The 17060-nt window shown below is 46.7% G+C and overlaps 1 protein-coding gene across 1 annotated transcript in view; it reads right to left on the reverse strand.

Annotated features, from left to right (window-relative positions):
• Positions 1–17060, reverse strand: part of FRMD3 (FERM domain containing 3) — a 215539-nt gene that overhangs the window by 19191 nt on the left and 179288 nt on the right. Inside the window, exon 13 of the mRNA XM_024218149.2 lies at positions 14472–14593. Within this exon, the coding sequence (XP_024073917.1) occupies positions 14472–14593 (122 nt within the window). The remainder of the gene's footprint in view (positions 1–14471; positions 14594–17060) is intronic.

Genomic DNA, 17060 nt, shown 5'->3' on the forward strand with positions numbered 1-17060 from the left:
ATCATTGCAAAATGTACATATGGATAATATTTAAGAAGTTACATATTGTTGACCAGTCATCCTACATGTATCTATACTGAAAATTATGTTCTTAAGGTCTGGGAGGTCACCAGGAGGTGACGTCTCAGAAGTGTTTTGTTCAGGCAGGAGGTAATTATCTCCCTGTCTGGCCATTTGTGTATTGTATGCCTAGTTGCATACTGAGCCAGGTTCAAATTAGAGATTCAGAAATCTATAAGAACAGACAACAAGCAGGGGCTGTCCTGTTTATGAATAAAGGCAAATGGTTTGGTCTGGTATATTTAGAGTGGAAAGAGACATCTTTAATCCTTCACCTATGAGGCAAACTGACAGCATGCTTATCTCATGAAAGGAGGGTCCCAGGCCAGCCTGGCTGTAAAGTGCTTCAAGGATGTTGGGTGAGCAATACACTACAAGACATGAGAATAACCTGTTAATTAAGTCTAGACTCTAAAATGCATGTCATGATTTTATTTTATAAGTCTACATTTGTTTCCAGTACTTCTACTTGCTATTACTTGAATTCTGTGCTTTGTTAAATAAATTTATACTAGATTTCACTATAGACATATGTAAGTGCTGTGTGTTAAGCAGAGCAGTGGTCTGAGGTGAAACTGGTAAGCTGAGCTGTACTGTTTCTTTAGAAGCAGAGGATCTGTGAATACTGCGAGTGTCCAGTGGACCAAGGCCTGGACACTCCAGGAGATGCTCAGAGAGTTCAGGGGTTGGGATGTGCCAGTTGCTACCTGTAGAGTGACAGCAGGGCCTGCGAGACTAGAGAGGAGAGCTTGTGTTGCCAGTGCAGCTGGGGAGCTGACCCAAAGCAGGCACAAAGTTTCCTCACACGAAGGGCAGGTGGTAGCGAGGTGCCTCACAACCCTGGGTATCCCAGGAAACGTAACAATATGATGTTCAAACAAATGTGGAGAATATCTTAAAGGTCAGAATTCACAATTGTGTTCTGAGGGAATCCTGGCACAGCTGCTAATTTCCTCTGAAGGACATTAATCTGTATATTTCTGTAGGTTTTTCAGAGGGAATGTGGGGAAACATTTGTTATTTTTGCATTGACAAAACAATTTATGCTTGCAGAACTGGATGTTTCTGTCATGGGTGGTTAAACCTACAGTTTTGTTTGATTTGAAGTTAGAGGACTGTAAATTTGAATAGCTCACGAAAAACAAATTATGCATTCTATTACCGTAGATCCACTAGGGGACTTCAGAAAGAAATGTTCAAGATTCAGTACCAAGATAAGAAAAGGCAGACACTTCAAGTCACACTATGGACTTTGCTCCACTAATGAGATAAAGATCTCACCATTCAAAAATAAGTGAGTAATTAGCAAGAAATTAAATTACAGGTAAATTGAGTAAAAGATGCCTATTATGTTTACAGGGCTTTACAAGAAAATTAGAAAAGCTGCCTCCAATCTGTAGCAATCTCAAAATGGAATTGTTATTTAACTTTAGAAAGCCATGGAGCCTTGTGATGCCCTGCTGCCTGCTAGACCCTGTTTTGTACAGCAGGTATAATCAGCACTCAGAAGTATTATTCTGCTCATTTTAAGATCAAAAGCAGTTTGTTTCTACAATGCAAAATATTTAACATTTTTCTCACCATCTGATATACAGTAATCTGTGGTGTATTTTATATTAAACTGGAATGATATTAAGAATGCAAATGCATAATTGTACATATGTTCAATAGGTGAAGTGCAGTTCTAACCTGAAGTAACAATGATTTAGAAATAAAAATATTTTTTTAAATAAAAGTGTGTGATAGAACTCTGTTCTGTGCACTGAAAAAAGAAAAGTGAAATAGGTTAGAAGTAGTACAGAATCCTTGCTGCACAAAAGGATCTTTCTGAACTTACTGCATCTTTCTGAACTTTAAAGATTACATTAAACCCCCATACTAAAGGCCACAGACTGTTATTTTGTGTTTTTATTAATTCGTTTTAAAACATCAAAATTGTTATGCAAAAGCAGCCAAATATTTAAAGTTGTGTGCCTAAGTTGTATGTATAAGATTTCCATGTGTACCTGCTGCATGCATGAAGGTCATATTTTGACATACAAACTTGGATTGGCAAATGTAAAATGGGTAACAACTGTAAGTACCTGAGTGTGTGTGTAGTTACATATATGGGTGTGCAAGTGCAGGTTTCAAGTGAAACAGCAACAAAGAGAATTACAGGTAAAGTATTCCATCTGTACAGGTTTCTCACTCAAAGACTGAGCTGCTTGAGGGATTTGTCAAAATAAAGTAAAGCAATAACACTGCAAAAGACAATGCACAAATCTAGGCCAATGCCCAACATTACTAAGTATAAATGTATATCCAATTGTATACCCACTATATATCTATCTTTTAATTAGACAGGTAAAGGTACATACAGAGGGCAGGATAAGATATCTCCAAACACAAAAAGAGGCACATACACAGAGCCTCTCAGTCCCAGAGGATATATCCTCAGAAAAAATATGTCCCGAATTTGGCCAACTCAAATAGAACAAAGGTAAAGAAGTACAGAACTCTATGTGGAGGAAGAGCTTGGGGAAACTGACTTTGGGAGTTAGTTCTGCAGTGCCAAAAATCAGAAGGGCTCTTTCCTGGAGCCAAATCTCAACACTAAGGTATAGTAAAAGTGTGCAGAGAGATTCATGCATAAATAGTCAATTGAAAAAGACTTAAAGCTAATAATTAATTGAAGCTAACAATTAAAGCCACTCTGCTTCAGACTGTTGTTTGACATATGATCCACAGTCCTCCATGGGTCAGAGCAGTAATTAATGCAATGTCTTAAAATAGTCCCTCAGTCATTCAGACGTGGATTTTATAAACAGTGCCTACTGAATTAATGTCCATTAAAACAAAAAGTTGGGTGGACTTCCTAAAGTCTTAGTCTACTCCAAATAAAGTATGAAGGACCTTTGGATGTCGAGCTTGTGGAAAAGGACCTCAAGGGGATGGGCATGAGAGTAAGAAAATGTTCAAAAGTGGCAGACTGAAGCGGAGATCCATCACCAACTTTAGAATGAATTTAGGGTGAGACTAGAGCACCATCCTTTTCTTTGTAAAACTTGGCATAAGGTAGAAAGTCACTAAAAAGACTCAAGGTTGCTCACTCAGCGAGCTAAAGTCACTGCTACCAGCAGAATAACCTTCCATGTAAGAAATGTGAGCTCACATGTATCAAGTGGCTTAAATGGCACTTTCATCGGTCTGTCAGAACCACATTCATATCCCATGACTCAGGGGGCTTTTTAATGGGGAGGTTCAAATGTGTCAAGCCCTGCTTGAACCTGGTGACTAAGGGATCCAGAGACACTGGTCTACTTTTGCTAGTTCCTGACAGGCAAAATAACAGCTGAATAAACACAAAGAATTAGGCTCTATTACAGACACAGAAACACAGAGAGCAACCTAGCAGGTTTTGTGGGGGTACTGTGCTGGGGTCAGCAGGGCTAGAGAGCAGGACATGGTTCAACAGTCTCATAACATTGGGACAGCCCTGCCAGGCAATCTGAGGGGCTGGCGGCCAAGTTAGAGTCCACTGTCCCCTGGTGCTTCCTGTGTTCCTCCAGTGTCTGGGGCCACAGAGGCAAGTAAGGGAGCCCTCCCTTTCCACCAGTCCCAACCCAGGCCCCAGTGGGGAAAAGGTTAAGAAAATCTCAGTCCCCGCTTGCTGGTACAAAAGACCAGCCTCCGTTGGGCCACTGCCTACCTCTCCTGTTCTCTTTTTAGTTTGTGGTATGGTCCCAGCACTCGTTTTCCCTCCCAGTTTCAGTAATTCAGACAGTCAGTTAGGCCTTCCAGCTCAGTGTCCAGTTGCTCTCCCTTCTCAGGAAGAACAGGGGTAGAAAGAGGACCCAGGCCGTTGGCCTCCCAGTTGGGTCTTACCCACAGTCCAGATCCTTCCCCGGTAGATCCCTGTGTTCCAGAAGCTAAAGCCTGGCTGCCTTCCTGCAGCAGTCTCAGAGTCCCCTTTTAAGCAGGTCCTCCATTTGGCGCATGTTCTGCTGCTGCTGAGGGACAGGGCCTTCTTGGCCTAATAGTGCTCCACAATTCCCTTAGCCTCAGTTTGGGTCTGTAAACCCCATCACAGGCACCTAAAGAGATCCACATGTGCCCATTTGCCCCACACTGAAAACCTTTTCCTGGTGCACAATACAGGGACTCAACTCAGGCTTCTGCTTCAAGGATGAATTCTTTGAAGTACTTCAAATCAGCTTATTGTATGGACAGGAGTTTCTGAGTGCCTCTAGAAATGTCCTTAAGCACTCCTCTCAGAGTTTGATGGCTCTGGATGACATCTCCAAGCATCTCTGATGCTCACACCTCTAATGCTCATCTCCATAGAGAAGTCACGCTCATCTGCGAGGGACATCTTGTACCTATATTAATGCTTTTTGAAATGACCTACTTCAAGACTCTGGATCCATGTTGAGAACCGTGCAAATCTAAAAGCGCTTTAGGCAGAGTCAATATGGATCGGGGGATTGATCGATCTGGAAAGCCTGGAACATGACAAGTACTAATTACTTTTCTTCAGAAAAATACTTCAAAGCTGGCACTGATTTTTTTTTTTTTTTTGCAAAGTTTCTAACACACTGGAGTCTTGAGAACACTGATCATTAAGGCGTTGTCTACGGTATCACTTTTGTTGGTAAAACTTCTGTCGGTCAGGGATGTGAAAAAAACCACACATCCCCGAGGACGTAAGTTTCACTGGCAAAAGTGCTGGTGTGGCCAGTGCTATGTCGGCAGGAGAGGCTCTCCTGCCAACAGCTAATGGCGCTTGTTGGGGATGGTTTAATTATGCCAGCAGGAGAGTTTCTTCTGCCGGCAAAGAGCGGCTACACAGGAGACATTACCGCAGCACAGCTGTAGCAGTGCAACTGTGCTGCTGTGAGGTCCGTAGGGTAGCCATAGCCTAAGAAATGCACCAAAGTGCTACATAACTTGGGACAAAAGACTTGAAGTGTTACGGCTACGATGCTAAAGTATTAAAAAAGGTGCTCTGAGGATATCAATGAAGCATACCAGATCAGCCCAGAGGCAGTAGGTGGTCATGGATTCTGAAAAGAATTCTACTTCTATGACCACCAAGCCAATAGTGCGGAAGAACAGACAGACCAGCACAAACTGAAAATTTATTCAAGCAAAGATGCCTGAGATGCTGTCAGTGGAAGTGCCTGACTCCTGCAGAGAGCTCTTTCCCTGACCATGGTTGAGAAAGAACCTGCTAGAAGGTTCTAGGAAATGAGACCGCAGAAGTTAGTGTGTGACTGGGAGGGTGTGAAAGGTTTAATTGTCTCGTGTTTAACTCCCCTGGCTTCAGAGAATAAAAACTCAGTTAAGGGAGTTCTGCCCTGTCTTGCACTGGGAGCGGGAGACTCAACAGTGAGAATCCTGAGAGGACAGTATCTTTAAAGAAAAGTATTTTCCATTAACTGTAAATAGAAAGACATTAACCTTCATTTCTATCATATCACCAGGGAAACTGTCCTGATAATTACTGCCATCTCCCAGCACATTTCTTAAACAAATCTACTTGTTTCTCTAGGGTTTTGTATTCCTCTCTCTCTCTGAAAAGTCTGACAAGATGATTCAGGTTGCTCAGCAATATAAAGAACAACAGGCACCTGTTACTAGCCTGAAAAATGCAGGAGTACTGTCATTTTAAAAACTTTTGGGGGGCTTAGGAGGGACATAATTAAGGTATAATGTTGAAATGTGATTGTGGCCTGCCCAGGACGCATTGGGACAGGCTGGGTGGGAGAGGTGCTGACAACGTGCCTCTCAAGGCAGACTAGGCCAGATTTTAAACCTGTCCTCCCTAAACTGTGAATGTGACCTAGTAGTTTTGTTAAAATATTTTAATGGTATGAAGACAAAGATGTAGAAAAGAGTGTTCCCCACTCTCCCTCTTTCCAGAACCATTGCTTTTAATTATAGCTGTTAACCACTTGGACTGTGTCTGTGTCTACATGAATCAGCGCTCTGTCCAGTGGCTCTCACTCACTCGTCGTTGCAATGCACTGATTGAGAATGATCTTCTGAATGCTCAAGACACATGGGAGTGCAAGATCTATGACACCTGGCACAGGAAAGGGCAAGGAGGTCCTTGCCAACATAAAAACTTAAACAAAGTATTAGAGATACATTTCCATCTCAATTCTGTTACTCATAGGCAGAGTTTTGTCATGTTCCCTGAAGTCATTCTAGTCAGTGCGACTAAGTATGAAGAATATTATCCTTATACTTGTAGCTCTTCCAGCACTGGTCTGGTAAACCATCCACAAGAAAAAACGGTTACCTACCTTTCATAACTGTTGTTCGTCGAGATGCGTTGCTCACGTCCATTTGATTCTAGGTGTGCGCCGCTGGAGATTTTTGCCTTAGCGGTATCTGTAGGGTCAGCTGTGGTGGCCTCTTAAGTGCCGCGCTCATGCGTCAGTATATCAGGTGCTGTCGGCCCTGCGCCCTCTCAGTTCCTTCTTGCCGGCAACTCCGACAGAGGGGCAAGAGGGCGAGTAATAGAATGGACATGAGCAACACATCTCAAAGAACAATAGTTACGAAAGGTAGGTAACCGTTTTTCTTCTTTGAGTGCTTGCTCATGTCGTTTCCATTCTAGGTGACTCACAAGCAGTATCCCCGTAGGTGGGCTCAGAGTTCACGGTCTTGTGGCTTGCAACACTGCTCTACCGAAGCCAGGAGTGTCTTGGGCTTCCTGGGTAAGCGCATAATGAGACATAAACGTGTGGATAGACAACCAGGTAGTGGCCCTGCAGATATCCTGAATCGGCACCTGGGCCAGGTAGGCTGCCGACAAAGCCTGAGCCCTAGTCAAGTGGGCAGTCACTGTTGCTGGTGGAGGCACTTGTGATGAGTTCCCCCCGGGGTGCCACCTGGAACTGGGGTACTGCTGAGCCCCCTGACCCACCAGCCTGGGCTCCCTCTCACACTGTACTGCTGTGGAAAGCTTCAAAGCCCTCCAGCCTGCACTTTCACCAGCATTCATATAGGTAGGGACACACCGAGCTGCAGTTACACGCAGGCTATCTAATCACCAGCTTCCCAGGCTGACAGATTGTTAAGGCACAAGCTGCCTTGGCTCTGCAGCTTGGGTTTTCCAGGATTTCATACACAGCCTAGAAATCCCTCTAGCCTGAGACCATCACTTCCTAACCATTGCCACAGGAGACCGGTGCCTCAAGTAGGAGGACTGGTGTCCGGGCCAGGGGATAGGTACTGCGACAGAGACCACTCCCGCTGTCTGGGAGACTGGGATCTGTGCCGAGGAAACAGCCAGTGGGAGGATGATCGGTGCTGGAGATACGGTGACCGGTGCCTTCCTCTAGGCGACCTGTGTCAGGAGGGCAAAGACCATGAGCACGGTGCCAGCAATCTAGGACATCCCACAGAAGACAGAGACCTGGGGCATGGAGACGGAGGGTGCTGTCTCATCTCTGAAGATTGGCGTCCTTCACCCACCCTCTGGGGGGTCTTTACGGATGGCTTTCCCTCGCCAGGAGCCTTTGCTGTGTCCTGTCACACACGCAGTGCCGGCGGCGCTGGTAGAGGCCTCTGTTCTCTGGGCGCCAGGAGAGCCTGGGAAGGCATCGGCCCTGCCACCAGTCAGGGTCCCCTACCACTCCCTGGAGTCGATGGTGGATCCTTCAGGGGGCTTGGGGACTCCCTGGGGGGGGGGCATCCCCATGTGGCTCAGGTGTGGGGTGTCAGCCCAAACTGGGTCCTTTGCCCTTCTTGCTCAGTGCCGGGGAGTTGCTCTTCTTTGACCTCTTCTTAGGCACCGGCGATGGGGAGCAGTGCCAAGTGGAGCTCAGTGCCAGGGGTGCGCTGTGCACCAAGGCTGAGGTGCTAGGGGCAGTCTCCGTCTGGGAAGGCTCGGACCCGGGCAGAGAGCAGCCTCCATGAGGAGGTCCCTCAAATGGATGTCTCATTCTTTCTGAGTTCTGGGACAAAAGGTCTGCCTTAGACAAAGAAACGTGTATTTGATTCTCTTTCTGAGTTCTGGGACAAAAGTTCTTACAGATGCGACACGTCCTTCACATGTGATTCCCCAAGCACTTGAGGCTGCTATGTGGGTCACTAACAGGCATAGGACTGTTACAGTGAGAGCAGGGCTTAAAACCTGGAGCACGGGGCATGCCCCATCTCGGACAAAGTCCCCGCTGGGATTCTTTCTCTAACTACACTACTGAACAACTACCGTACTTACTGTAAACAAACTATTTAAAAGGCCTTAAGGCTCGAAGACTGAAGTAGAAGAACCGCTAACCCTTGCAAGGAAAGGGAAAGATGCTCCGACTAACCATCATGGGCAGTAAGAAGGAATTGAGAGGGTGTAGAGCTGGCAGCACCTAATATACCAACGCATGAGCGCAGCACTCAAGAGGGTGCCACAGCCGGCCCTACGGATACCGCTAAGGCAAAAATCTACGATGGCCACGCACGTGGGCATACACACCTAGCATGAAATCAACGTGAGCAAGCACTCGAAGAAGAATATAATTTTGAAACTTTGGGGCTTAAGATAGAGCAACCAGTTCTGCATCGGGGTGTTCAAACTGGCAACAAGTCATCTCAACCTGATATTTGGGTGATTACTTGCAAATTTAAGTGCCCACATGACGAACCAGGCACCAAACTTTGAAAATTTGGATCTGTTTGGTTGCTCTAAACAGAAATGCTTTTTTATTATTCACTTTTAAAACTTCTCTAACTGACAGAACAGTAATTTTTGATGCCATCACCAAAGTCTATTGGCTTTGCCTGCACTGCAATGGACTGCCATGACCTTCTGTCCAGTCAGAACACCCTTCCTTCTGTACTATTCATGCTTTTGCCTTGGGGAAAATTAGCAATACCATGCAGCATTACTGAACAACTTGTGTATTTATGGAAGAGAATTTCATTTTACAGGCAAGTCTACACAATGTGCTTAGATTTTTAGGAATGACATTAGATATGTTAGAATGATTGGGATTTATTTTTAGTCCCTACATTTTGTTTGTTTTCCCTTTTGAAACAATTCTCCTAAGCACAAACAGACAGGTTTGAAGTTGTTCAAAATTCCATACAGAAGGTTTCCTGTGCTGGAGTTCACTTTGATATCTTTGATACTTAGCAACTTTCAAATAATTGGCATGAAATCTACCTCATTGCCTGGCAGTTTCTGTAAAGTAATTTAGTTTAATACTTCTCATAGACTTGGCCAACTTGTGAATTAATCTCTCAGGCAATTTTAGGAAGCAAAGCGATATTTTCAAGGAGCTCATTAAAATGGTAACCCAAGAAACCACCAAGCCACTGCATATTGGGCAATTCATTCAGCTACCACATATAAGGCTGATTGAAATTCAGGGACAAGCAAGAGGTGCTAGGCTAACAGGTGAAATATTGACAGGGCTAACACTGATCTGGGAGTCAAGAAACCTGGTTTCTACTGCTGGCTCTGCTACCAGTTAACCATGTGAATGCAGACAAGTCATTTAACTGCTCTGAGACTCTGTGTAAAGCAACTATTAATGCTTACCCCTGTTCATAAGACTGACACAAGCACCTCTGTAGTCACACTCTTCACACTATTGTAATAATCTTTGTACAAAATATGCCTTGTGAGGTATCATTTGAAAACTAATAACTCACTGATAATTAATATTCTTGTATGATGTAAGCACACCGTAGGTATTAAGAGTTATGAATATATGCTAGAATTATGACTAAAGTGTGTTTAAAGTAGGCATGCAGGAAGAGTTGGTAAATAGGTCTGCCTTAGACAAAGAAATGTGTATTTGATTCCCTGACCACCCCAGTCTTCAGACAAAGACAATGAAGGTCCATTTTTACATATTAAGTAAACTAAGCTATTAAGCTAACAAGTGGAGGAAGAAAGAGCATGGAGCTTCCTTCTCCACCAGAGAACATAAGAACGGCCATACTGGATCAGACCAAAAGTCCATCTAGCCCAGTATCTTGTCTTTCAACAGTGGACAATGCCAGGTACTCTAGGGGGAATGAACAGAATAGGTCAGGCCTGCACAACATGCAGCCCGGGGGCCGCATGCGGCCCGCGGGGGTTGAGTGGGTGGGCTCACTGTGCGGCCCGCAGGGGCGTGAGTAAGCAAGCGGCGGGTGAGGGAGGGGGGCTGAGTAGGTGAGCGAGCAGGCAGTGGTGGGGAATGAGTAGGCGAGCTGGGCGGGTGGGGGCTGAGGAGGCGAGTGGGCAGGCAGTGGCAGGGGGGGCAGGTGAGCCGGTGGCGGGGGAGGGGGGGCTGAGGAGGCAAGTGGGCAGGCAGTGGCGGGCGGTAAGTAGGCGAGCCGAGGGGGTGGGGGGCTGAGGAGGCGAGCAGTGGCGGGGGGGGCAGGTGAGCCGGAGGGGTGGGGGGTTGAGGAGGCGAGCGAGCGGGCAGTGGCGGGGGGTGAGTAGGCGAGCCGGGGGAGGGGGGCTGAGGAGGCGAGCAGCAAATCGGTGGCTGACCTGTTCTACTGATCTGGTCTGGCTCCCATCCCCTCTCCCAGGGCCGGCTCCAGGCACCAGCAAAACAAGCAGGTGCTTGGGGCGGCACATTTCTAGGGGCAGTATTCTGGCGCCGGCCATCATAGGCGCCGACTCCGGGGCATGGGGAAAAAGTGCCCCCGCCACCCCAGCTCGCCTCCGCCTGCTCCCCTGAGCGCGCCGCCGCCACTCCGCTTCTCCCCCTCCCTCCCAGGCTTGCCGCGCGTGGAACAGCTGTTTCATGCAGCAAGGCTAGGAGAGAGGAGAAGTCGAGCGGCGGAGGTGAGCTGGAGCGGGGAGTGGTTCCTCTTACCCCCCCGTTACTTCCTGCGGCCCCCCGCCCCACTCTAGCTCACCTCCGCTCTGCCTGCTCCCCCGGGCGTGCCGCCGCTCCGCTTCTCCCCCCTCCCTCCCAGGCTTGCCACGTGCGAAACCGCTATTTCGCGCAGCAAGGCTGGAAGGGAGGGAGGAAGGGAGGAGAAGCCGAGCAGCGGACGCTCGGGGGAGGCGGCGGTGGTGGAGCAGAGGTGAGCTGAAGCAGGGAGCAGTTCCTCTACCCCCCTGTTACTTCCTGCGCCCCCCCACCCTAGCTCACCTCCGCTCCGCCTGCTCCCCTGAACGCGCCGCTGCTCCGCCTCTCCGCCCTCCCTCGCCTGAGAGGAAGGGAGGAGAAGTGGAGCGGCAGCATGCCCGGGGGAGCAGGCGGAGCGGCGGTGAGCTAGGGCGGGAGGTCACAGGGGGCCCGCAGGAAGCAATGGGGGGGGGGGAGAAATGCGGCACGCTGGGGGAGGAAGCGGTGCTGGGGATTTGGGGAAGGGGTGGAGTTGGGGCGGGGCCAGGGGCAGAGGGGCACGAAAAAGAAAGGGGGGGCAGCCAAAATTTTTTTTGCTTGGGGCGGCAAAAATCCTAGAGCCGGCCCTGCCCTCTCCAAGGGTTGCAGCTGTCTGGAGGTGCCTGCCTTCCATGCCTTCCTTATTCACACCTCATTCATTCAACAGGGCAATTGATTACAAAGTGGGGGGAAGATCTTATTCTACTTCTAGCAAAAAGACATTTTTCTTTTACCTTAATTATACTACCTTAGGGGCCCGCTATAACATATTACCGAAGTTCAATACTGCTGTTTTGGTGGGGCGGCGCTGGGGAAGGAGGGTTTGTTTTCGTAGGGCTGGTGGCGCTGGGCGGGTGTGTGTGTTGTGTTTCGGGGGGGCTGGGTGGCGCTGGGGGGGGGGTTGGCGGCGCTCGGGGGGGTTTCGGCCCTCAGCTGTTTTCTTTGGAGTAATATGGCCCTCGCCGCTTTACGAGTTGTGCAGACCTGGAATAGGTAATCAAGTGATCCATCCCCTGTCGCCCATTCCCAGCTTCTGGGAAACAGAGGCTACGGACACCATCCCTGCCCATCCTGGCTATCCTCCATGAATTTATCTAGTTCTTTTTGATGGACCTATCCTCCATGAATTTATCTAGTTCTTTTTGAACCCTGTTATAGTCTTGGCCTTCACAACATCCTCTGGCAAAGAGTTCTATAGATTAACTGTGCATTGTGTGAAGAAATACTTCCTTTTGTTTGTTTTAAACCTACTGCTTATTAATTTCATTTACTGACCCCTAGTTCTTCTGTTATCAGAAGGAGTAAATAACACTTCCTTATTTACTCTCTTCACACCAGTCATGATTTTATAGACCAGTGGTTCTCAAACTGTTGGTCAGGACCCCAAAGTGGGTCGCAGCCCCATTTTAATGGGGTTTACAGGGCCAGCATTAGACTTGCTGGGACCCAGGGCTGAAGCTGAAGCCCGAACTCCACCCCCACCCGGGGTGGCAGGGCTCAGGCTGCAGTTCCCTCTCCCTCCACCAGAGGCAGCGGGACTTGGTCTCCACCCCCTCCTGGGGTCATGTAGTAACTTTGTTGTCAGAAGGGGGTCGCGGTGCAATGAAGTTTGAGAACTCCTGTTATAGATCTCTATCATATTCCCCCTTAGTCGTCTCTTTTCCAAGATGAAAAATCCCAATCTTGTTAATCTCGCCTCATGAGGTTGCCTTCCTCACAGCTTAAATGAACTTTACTTTGAGGGGAAACTCTCAGAAGAATCCATTTAAAAGGTTTACAGGTCTATAAAGATGGGAGGGCTGAACCTCAAGTGAATTGAATGACCTGAATACATACAATATTAAATCAAATGATTATATACAATATTACCGTATTATAAAAAAGTATACTGAGTGAGATCTTTTCTGAAAGCTGATAGCACAACTGTTAATTAATATCATTGTGAAATGCCTGTATTAACACTATATGAGGATTTATGGATACTTAATGATATTATTTATTAAAGTATGTGGCCAAACAGGGAGAAACAGGTTCCCTGCCAGACAGGAGAGAAGGCAGCTATTTACCTGTCTCCTATGTAAATTAAGCATGGTGGAATCAAAACAAGAGAAGCCTCATTTACACAGAAATCAGCAAAGGACTGGGAAGTTCACAGGAAGGGAAGAAAAGCATGAGGTCATCCTGACTCTTGAAAAGAAGTCATTGAATCTTGGAAGATCTAAGAAAAGACGGAAGCCATCTTTTGCCTCCATCACCAGACAGGAACAAGGGAGTGGAGTTCACACAAGTTGTGAAAGATGGGTTCTTCAATCTGGGGAGGTGGGGAGAGGGTCTCAAGTGTCTGGAAACTGAATATAGTTGAGAAACCTGCTTAGGCAAAGAACTTTCACCTAGGAAGACAAGGGAAGACAGCGCCTTGTACTTATGTGGAAGGTCCTGACTGAGGGAAAGTAAGCCATGGCTGGGAAGAAGGAAGATTGATGAGAGAAACCATCTTGAACAGTCCATAATTTGCTAGATTAAGGTTTAGACTTTTAGATGCATGTTTTCACTTTTATTTGCTTGCAACCCTTTCTAACTTTATTCCTTTTACTTGGCATCATTTAACCTATGTCCTATTATTAATAAATTTGTTTTATTTTAACTATAAACTAATTCACTGTGGGTTTAAAAGGAAGAGTGTATTTACCCCAATTAATAAGATGTGATGTACTTGTGTGTCTTTAGAGGAACAAACTAACCTTATTATTTCTCTGAGTGGTCCACGAGAGGGCTGGACATCACAGAGCATATGGGTTGAGGAAAATTGAGGACTGGGAGTGTGGTGTTATCACCTTGCTGGATGTAACCGCAGCTGGTGGTGGAAGCCAGAGCAGGGCTGTAGACAGGCTGCTGGGATCACAGCCACTGAACCAGGGCTGTCTAGCACACAGACACTTCAGAGTGTGACCTGTATGCTTGCAGGCTAGTTGTGAACATCCCAGGCTGGGAGCTACAACAGCAAAGCATTGAGAGGCATCCAGGTTTCAGGGGAAGTGGTGACACAGCCCCTCACTGGACTGGATCCCACCCAGGGGCGGCTCTAGCTTTTTTGCCGCCCCAAGCACGGCAGGCAGGCCGCCTTCAGCTTCTATGTAGTTTTGCTGTGAAATCTCAAACAGCTGCCGCATTCCATCACAGAGTTTATTGCATGTCATCATTTAGTGGAATGATCCCCATACTTCTTACCTATTTTGCAGATATGTTGTGAGGCTTTCTGTGTTTGTTTTTTGAGTGCCTTTCACCTGAGGATCTCAAAACTGTAATCCCCATTAATTCCTCACCAAGACAATTATTCTTAAGTCATTCTACTTGCATAGATAAAGCTTTCACACCACACAGCTCTCAGAATTAGTAATAATTTTTCAATACAATGCACAGAGGAGTTAATGGTGTAATTCCTAATGGTAACTGTACAGCTATTTCCACACTTACTAAGTTGATATTGCACCTTTTAATTAATCTTTCGATGTGTACAGGAATGTTTTAACGACAGTTTATAACAGTTACGATTTTGAGTATGAACCAGTCAGATAATTGACTCACCTTCATCTAAAGAAACCTCTTCTTCCTCACTTGGAGAAGGGAGGAGGGGCTGTAGTGGTTCCATATTGATTATGAGTTGTTTATTCAAGGAATGAGAGCTACGACTCTGAGGAATGCTGGTTCTAAAAGCAAAGATAAACAGCATCAGTTTGTTCCCAAGAAATCATTACAAATAAATACAACTGCCTTTGCCCCTGTCTCAAAATAATTTTGCATAAGTTATAATGGGCCTTCCCCCCCAAGGGGAACATGCCACTTACAGTGAATATCCTTTGACTCCTCCCCTCTCTATTAGGTCACACCCTTGGCTGAATGGTGGCTCTGCATCTGAAGTGCTGCAGAGGGGCCAGTAGTGACTCTGCAGTAGGGCGGCTTCCTGCTTCATTTAGCCTCACATCTTCTCATTTTATACTGCATTTCAACTTTACTGCTCCACTCCACGCGGCACAGCAGTGAGGAGAATACGGCCCGTTAGAGAGAGAATGCTAATCATTTTGCTGAAGAACCATGCTCCACTGTCTCTGGGACTGGGTCAAGAATAAATCATGAGTGTTTCTGTCACTCTCATCACTGCATGAAGAACAGCTTTCACTCTAGACACTGCCTCTAAAACATGCCTTCAGGTCCTCAATCTGTTTTTATTAGTTGTTTATTATTATTATTATTAGCTCTTTGGTATAGCCTTCCCTGTTAGCAAGTGTTGATCTTGTTAGGGAAGGTTAAGAAGGTTCTAATTGACTCACTCAACCACTTGGCTCACTATCTTAGTCACTTGTTAAGAAGACGAGTAGGTTACTCACCTGTGCAGTAACTGACGTTTTTCGAGATGAGCGTCCCTGTGGGTGCTCCACTCCAGGTGTTGGTGCGTCCCTGTGCCATCACTTGGGGATTTTTACAACAGTACCCGCATGGGCCGTGCACACGCGGTGCCTACCTCATGCGCTGACGGTGCCTCAATATCACACGCGCGGCCCAGGCTTCTCAGTTCCTTCTCCACAACGGAGACCGCCCCAAACTCCGAAGTAGAGGGGAGGAGAGTGGGTAGTGGAGCATCCACAGGGACACTCATCTCGAAGAACATCAGTTACTGCACAGGTGAGTAACCTCCTCCTCTTCTTCTTCGAGAGATGTCCCTAGGTGCTCCACTCCAGGTGGCTAAAAAGCAGTATCTCTTAAGGAGGTAGGGACTTCGGATCTGGTAAGAAAGCTGTAGCTCAGCTCGACCCATTCAAGTGTTGGTCGGGGTCCCTGAGTAAGAGCATAATGTTTAGCAAAGGTATGCTCCAAAGCCCAGGTGGCGGCTTTGCAAATATGTGTGAGGGGAATGTTACATAAGAATGCCACAGATGTTGACACAGATCTGGTGGCGTGTGCCCTAACAGAAGTTGGAGGATTCATCTTCTTTAGTTGGTAGCATAGGCGGATGCAGTCTGCTATCCAGTTGGATAGTCTCTGAGTAGAGATGGATTTGCCTCTGGATCGTTCTGTGACTGAAATGAAAAGTTTAGGGGAAGCTTAGTCCTATCCAAGTAAAAGGACAATACTCTACACACGTCAAGTGTGTGCATTGTTGATTCAAAAGAATTTGCAGTTTAGGGAAAAAGGTTTAGGGAAAAAGGTTGGTAAGTGGATAGGTTTGTTGATGTGGAAGTACGAGTGCACCTTGGGAAGAAATTTGGGATGCATTCGGAGCGTGACTTTGTCCTTAAAAAAATATAGTGTACAATGGGTCAGCCATGAGTGATCCAAGTTCTCCTACACATCTGGTGGATCTAATCGCAACTAAAAACGCAGTTCTCATGGATAGATGTAGGAGGGAGCATGTTGCTAGCAGCTGAAATGGTTGGTGCATCAAGCATCTGAGAACCAAGTGCAGGTCCCAGGGTTGAGTGGGTGGTCTAATGTCCAGGTATAGGGTCTGGAGGCCCTTGAGGAACCACTTTGTGATGGGATGGGCAAAGACAGTAGTGTCTCCAGTCTTATGGTGAAACACCGTCATTGCTGCTAGATGTACCTTTATGGAGCTAAAGGAGAGCCCAGATAGTCTAGTATTAGTGAAAGAGGCGTGGAAGCAGGAGTGGTTTGCCTGATGGAGCATCAGTGAGTGAACCTAGTCCATTTATGGAGACAGGTGGTACGTGTGGATTGCGTTCTGCTATTTTAACAGTACTATTTGTACCTGCTTAGAGCAGTCTAGTTCCTCATTAGAGAACCACTGAGGAGCCATGCTTCGAGGTGTAGCATCATTATGTTGGGGTGGTGTAGTTGACCCCTGGGTTGTGATAATAGGTTTGGAAGGGTGGGGGGAGCAGAATCGTCAGGGAAACAGACATCCCCATTACAAATAGGTACCACACCTGTCTGGGCCACGTAGAGGCTATTAGTATGACCCTGACCCTCTCGCTCGTATTTTTCGTAATACTCTGTGAAGACATGGTATCCAGGGGAATGTGTATAATAAATTGTCCTTCCATTTGATCATGAACGTGTCTCCCATCGAGTCCTTTCCAAGGCCTGCTCTGTAACAGAATTCCGGGCATTTCTTGTTGGTCGCAGTTGCAAAAAGATCCAGTTGAGGGTAGCCCAATA

This window comes from Terrapene carolina, unplaced genomic scaffold, assembly GCF_002925995.2.
Source record: "Terrapene carolina triunguis isolate 2854851 unplaced genomic scaffold, T_m_triunguis-2.0 Scaffold113, whole genome shotgun sequence".
In the NCBI taxonomy this organism is placed as follows: Eukaryota; Metazoa; Chordata; order Testudines; family Emydidae; genus Terrapene; species Terrapene triunguis.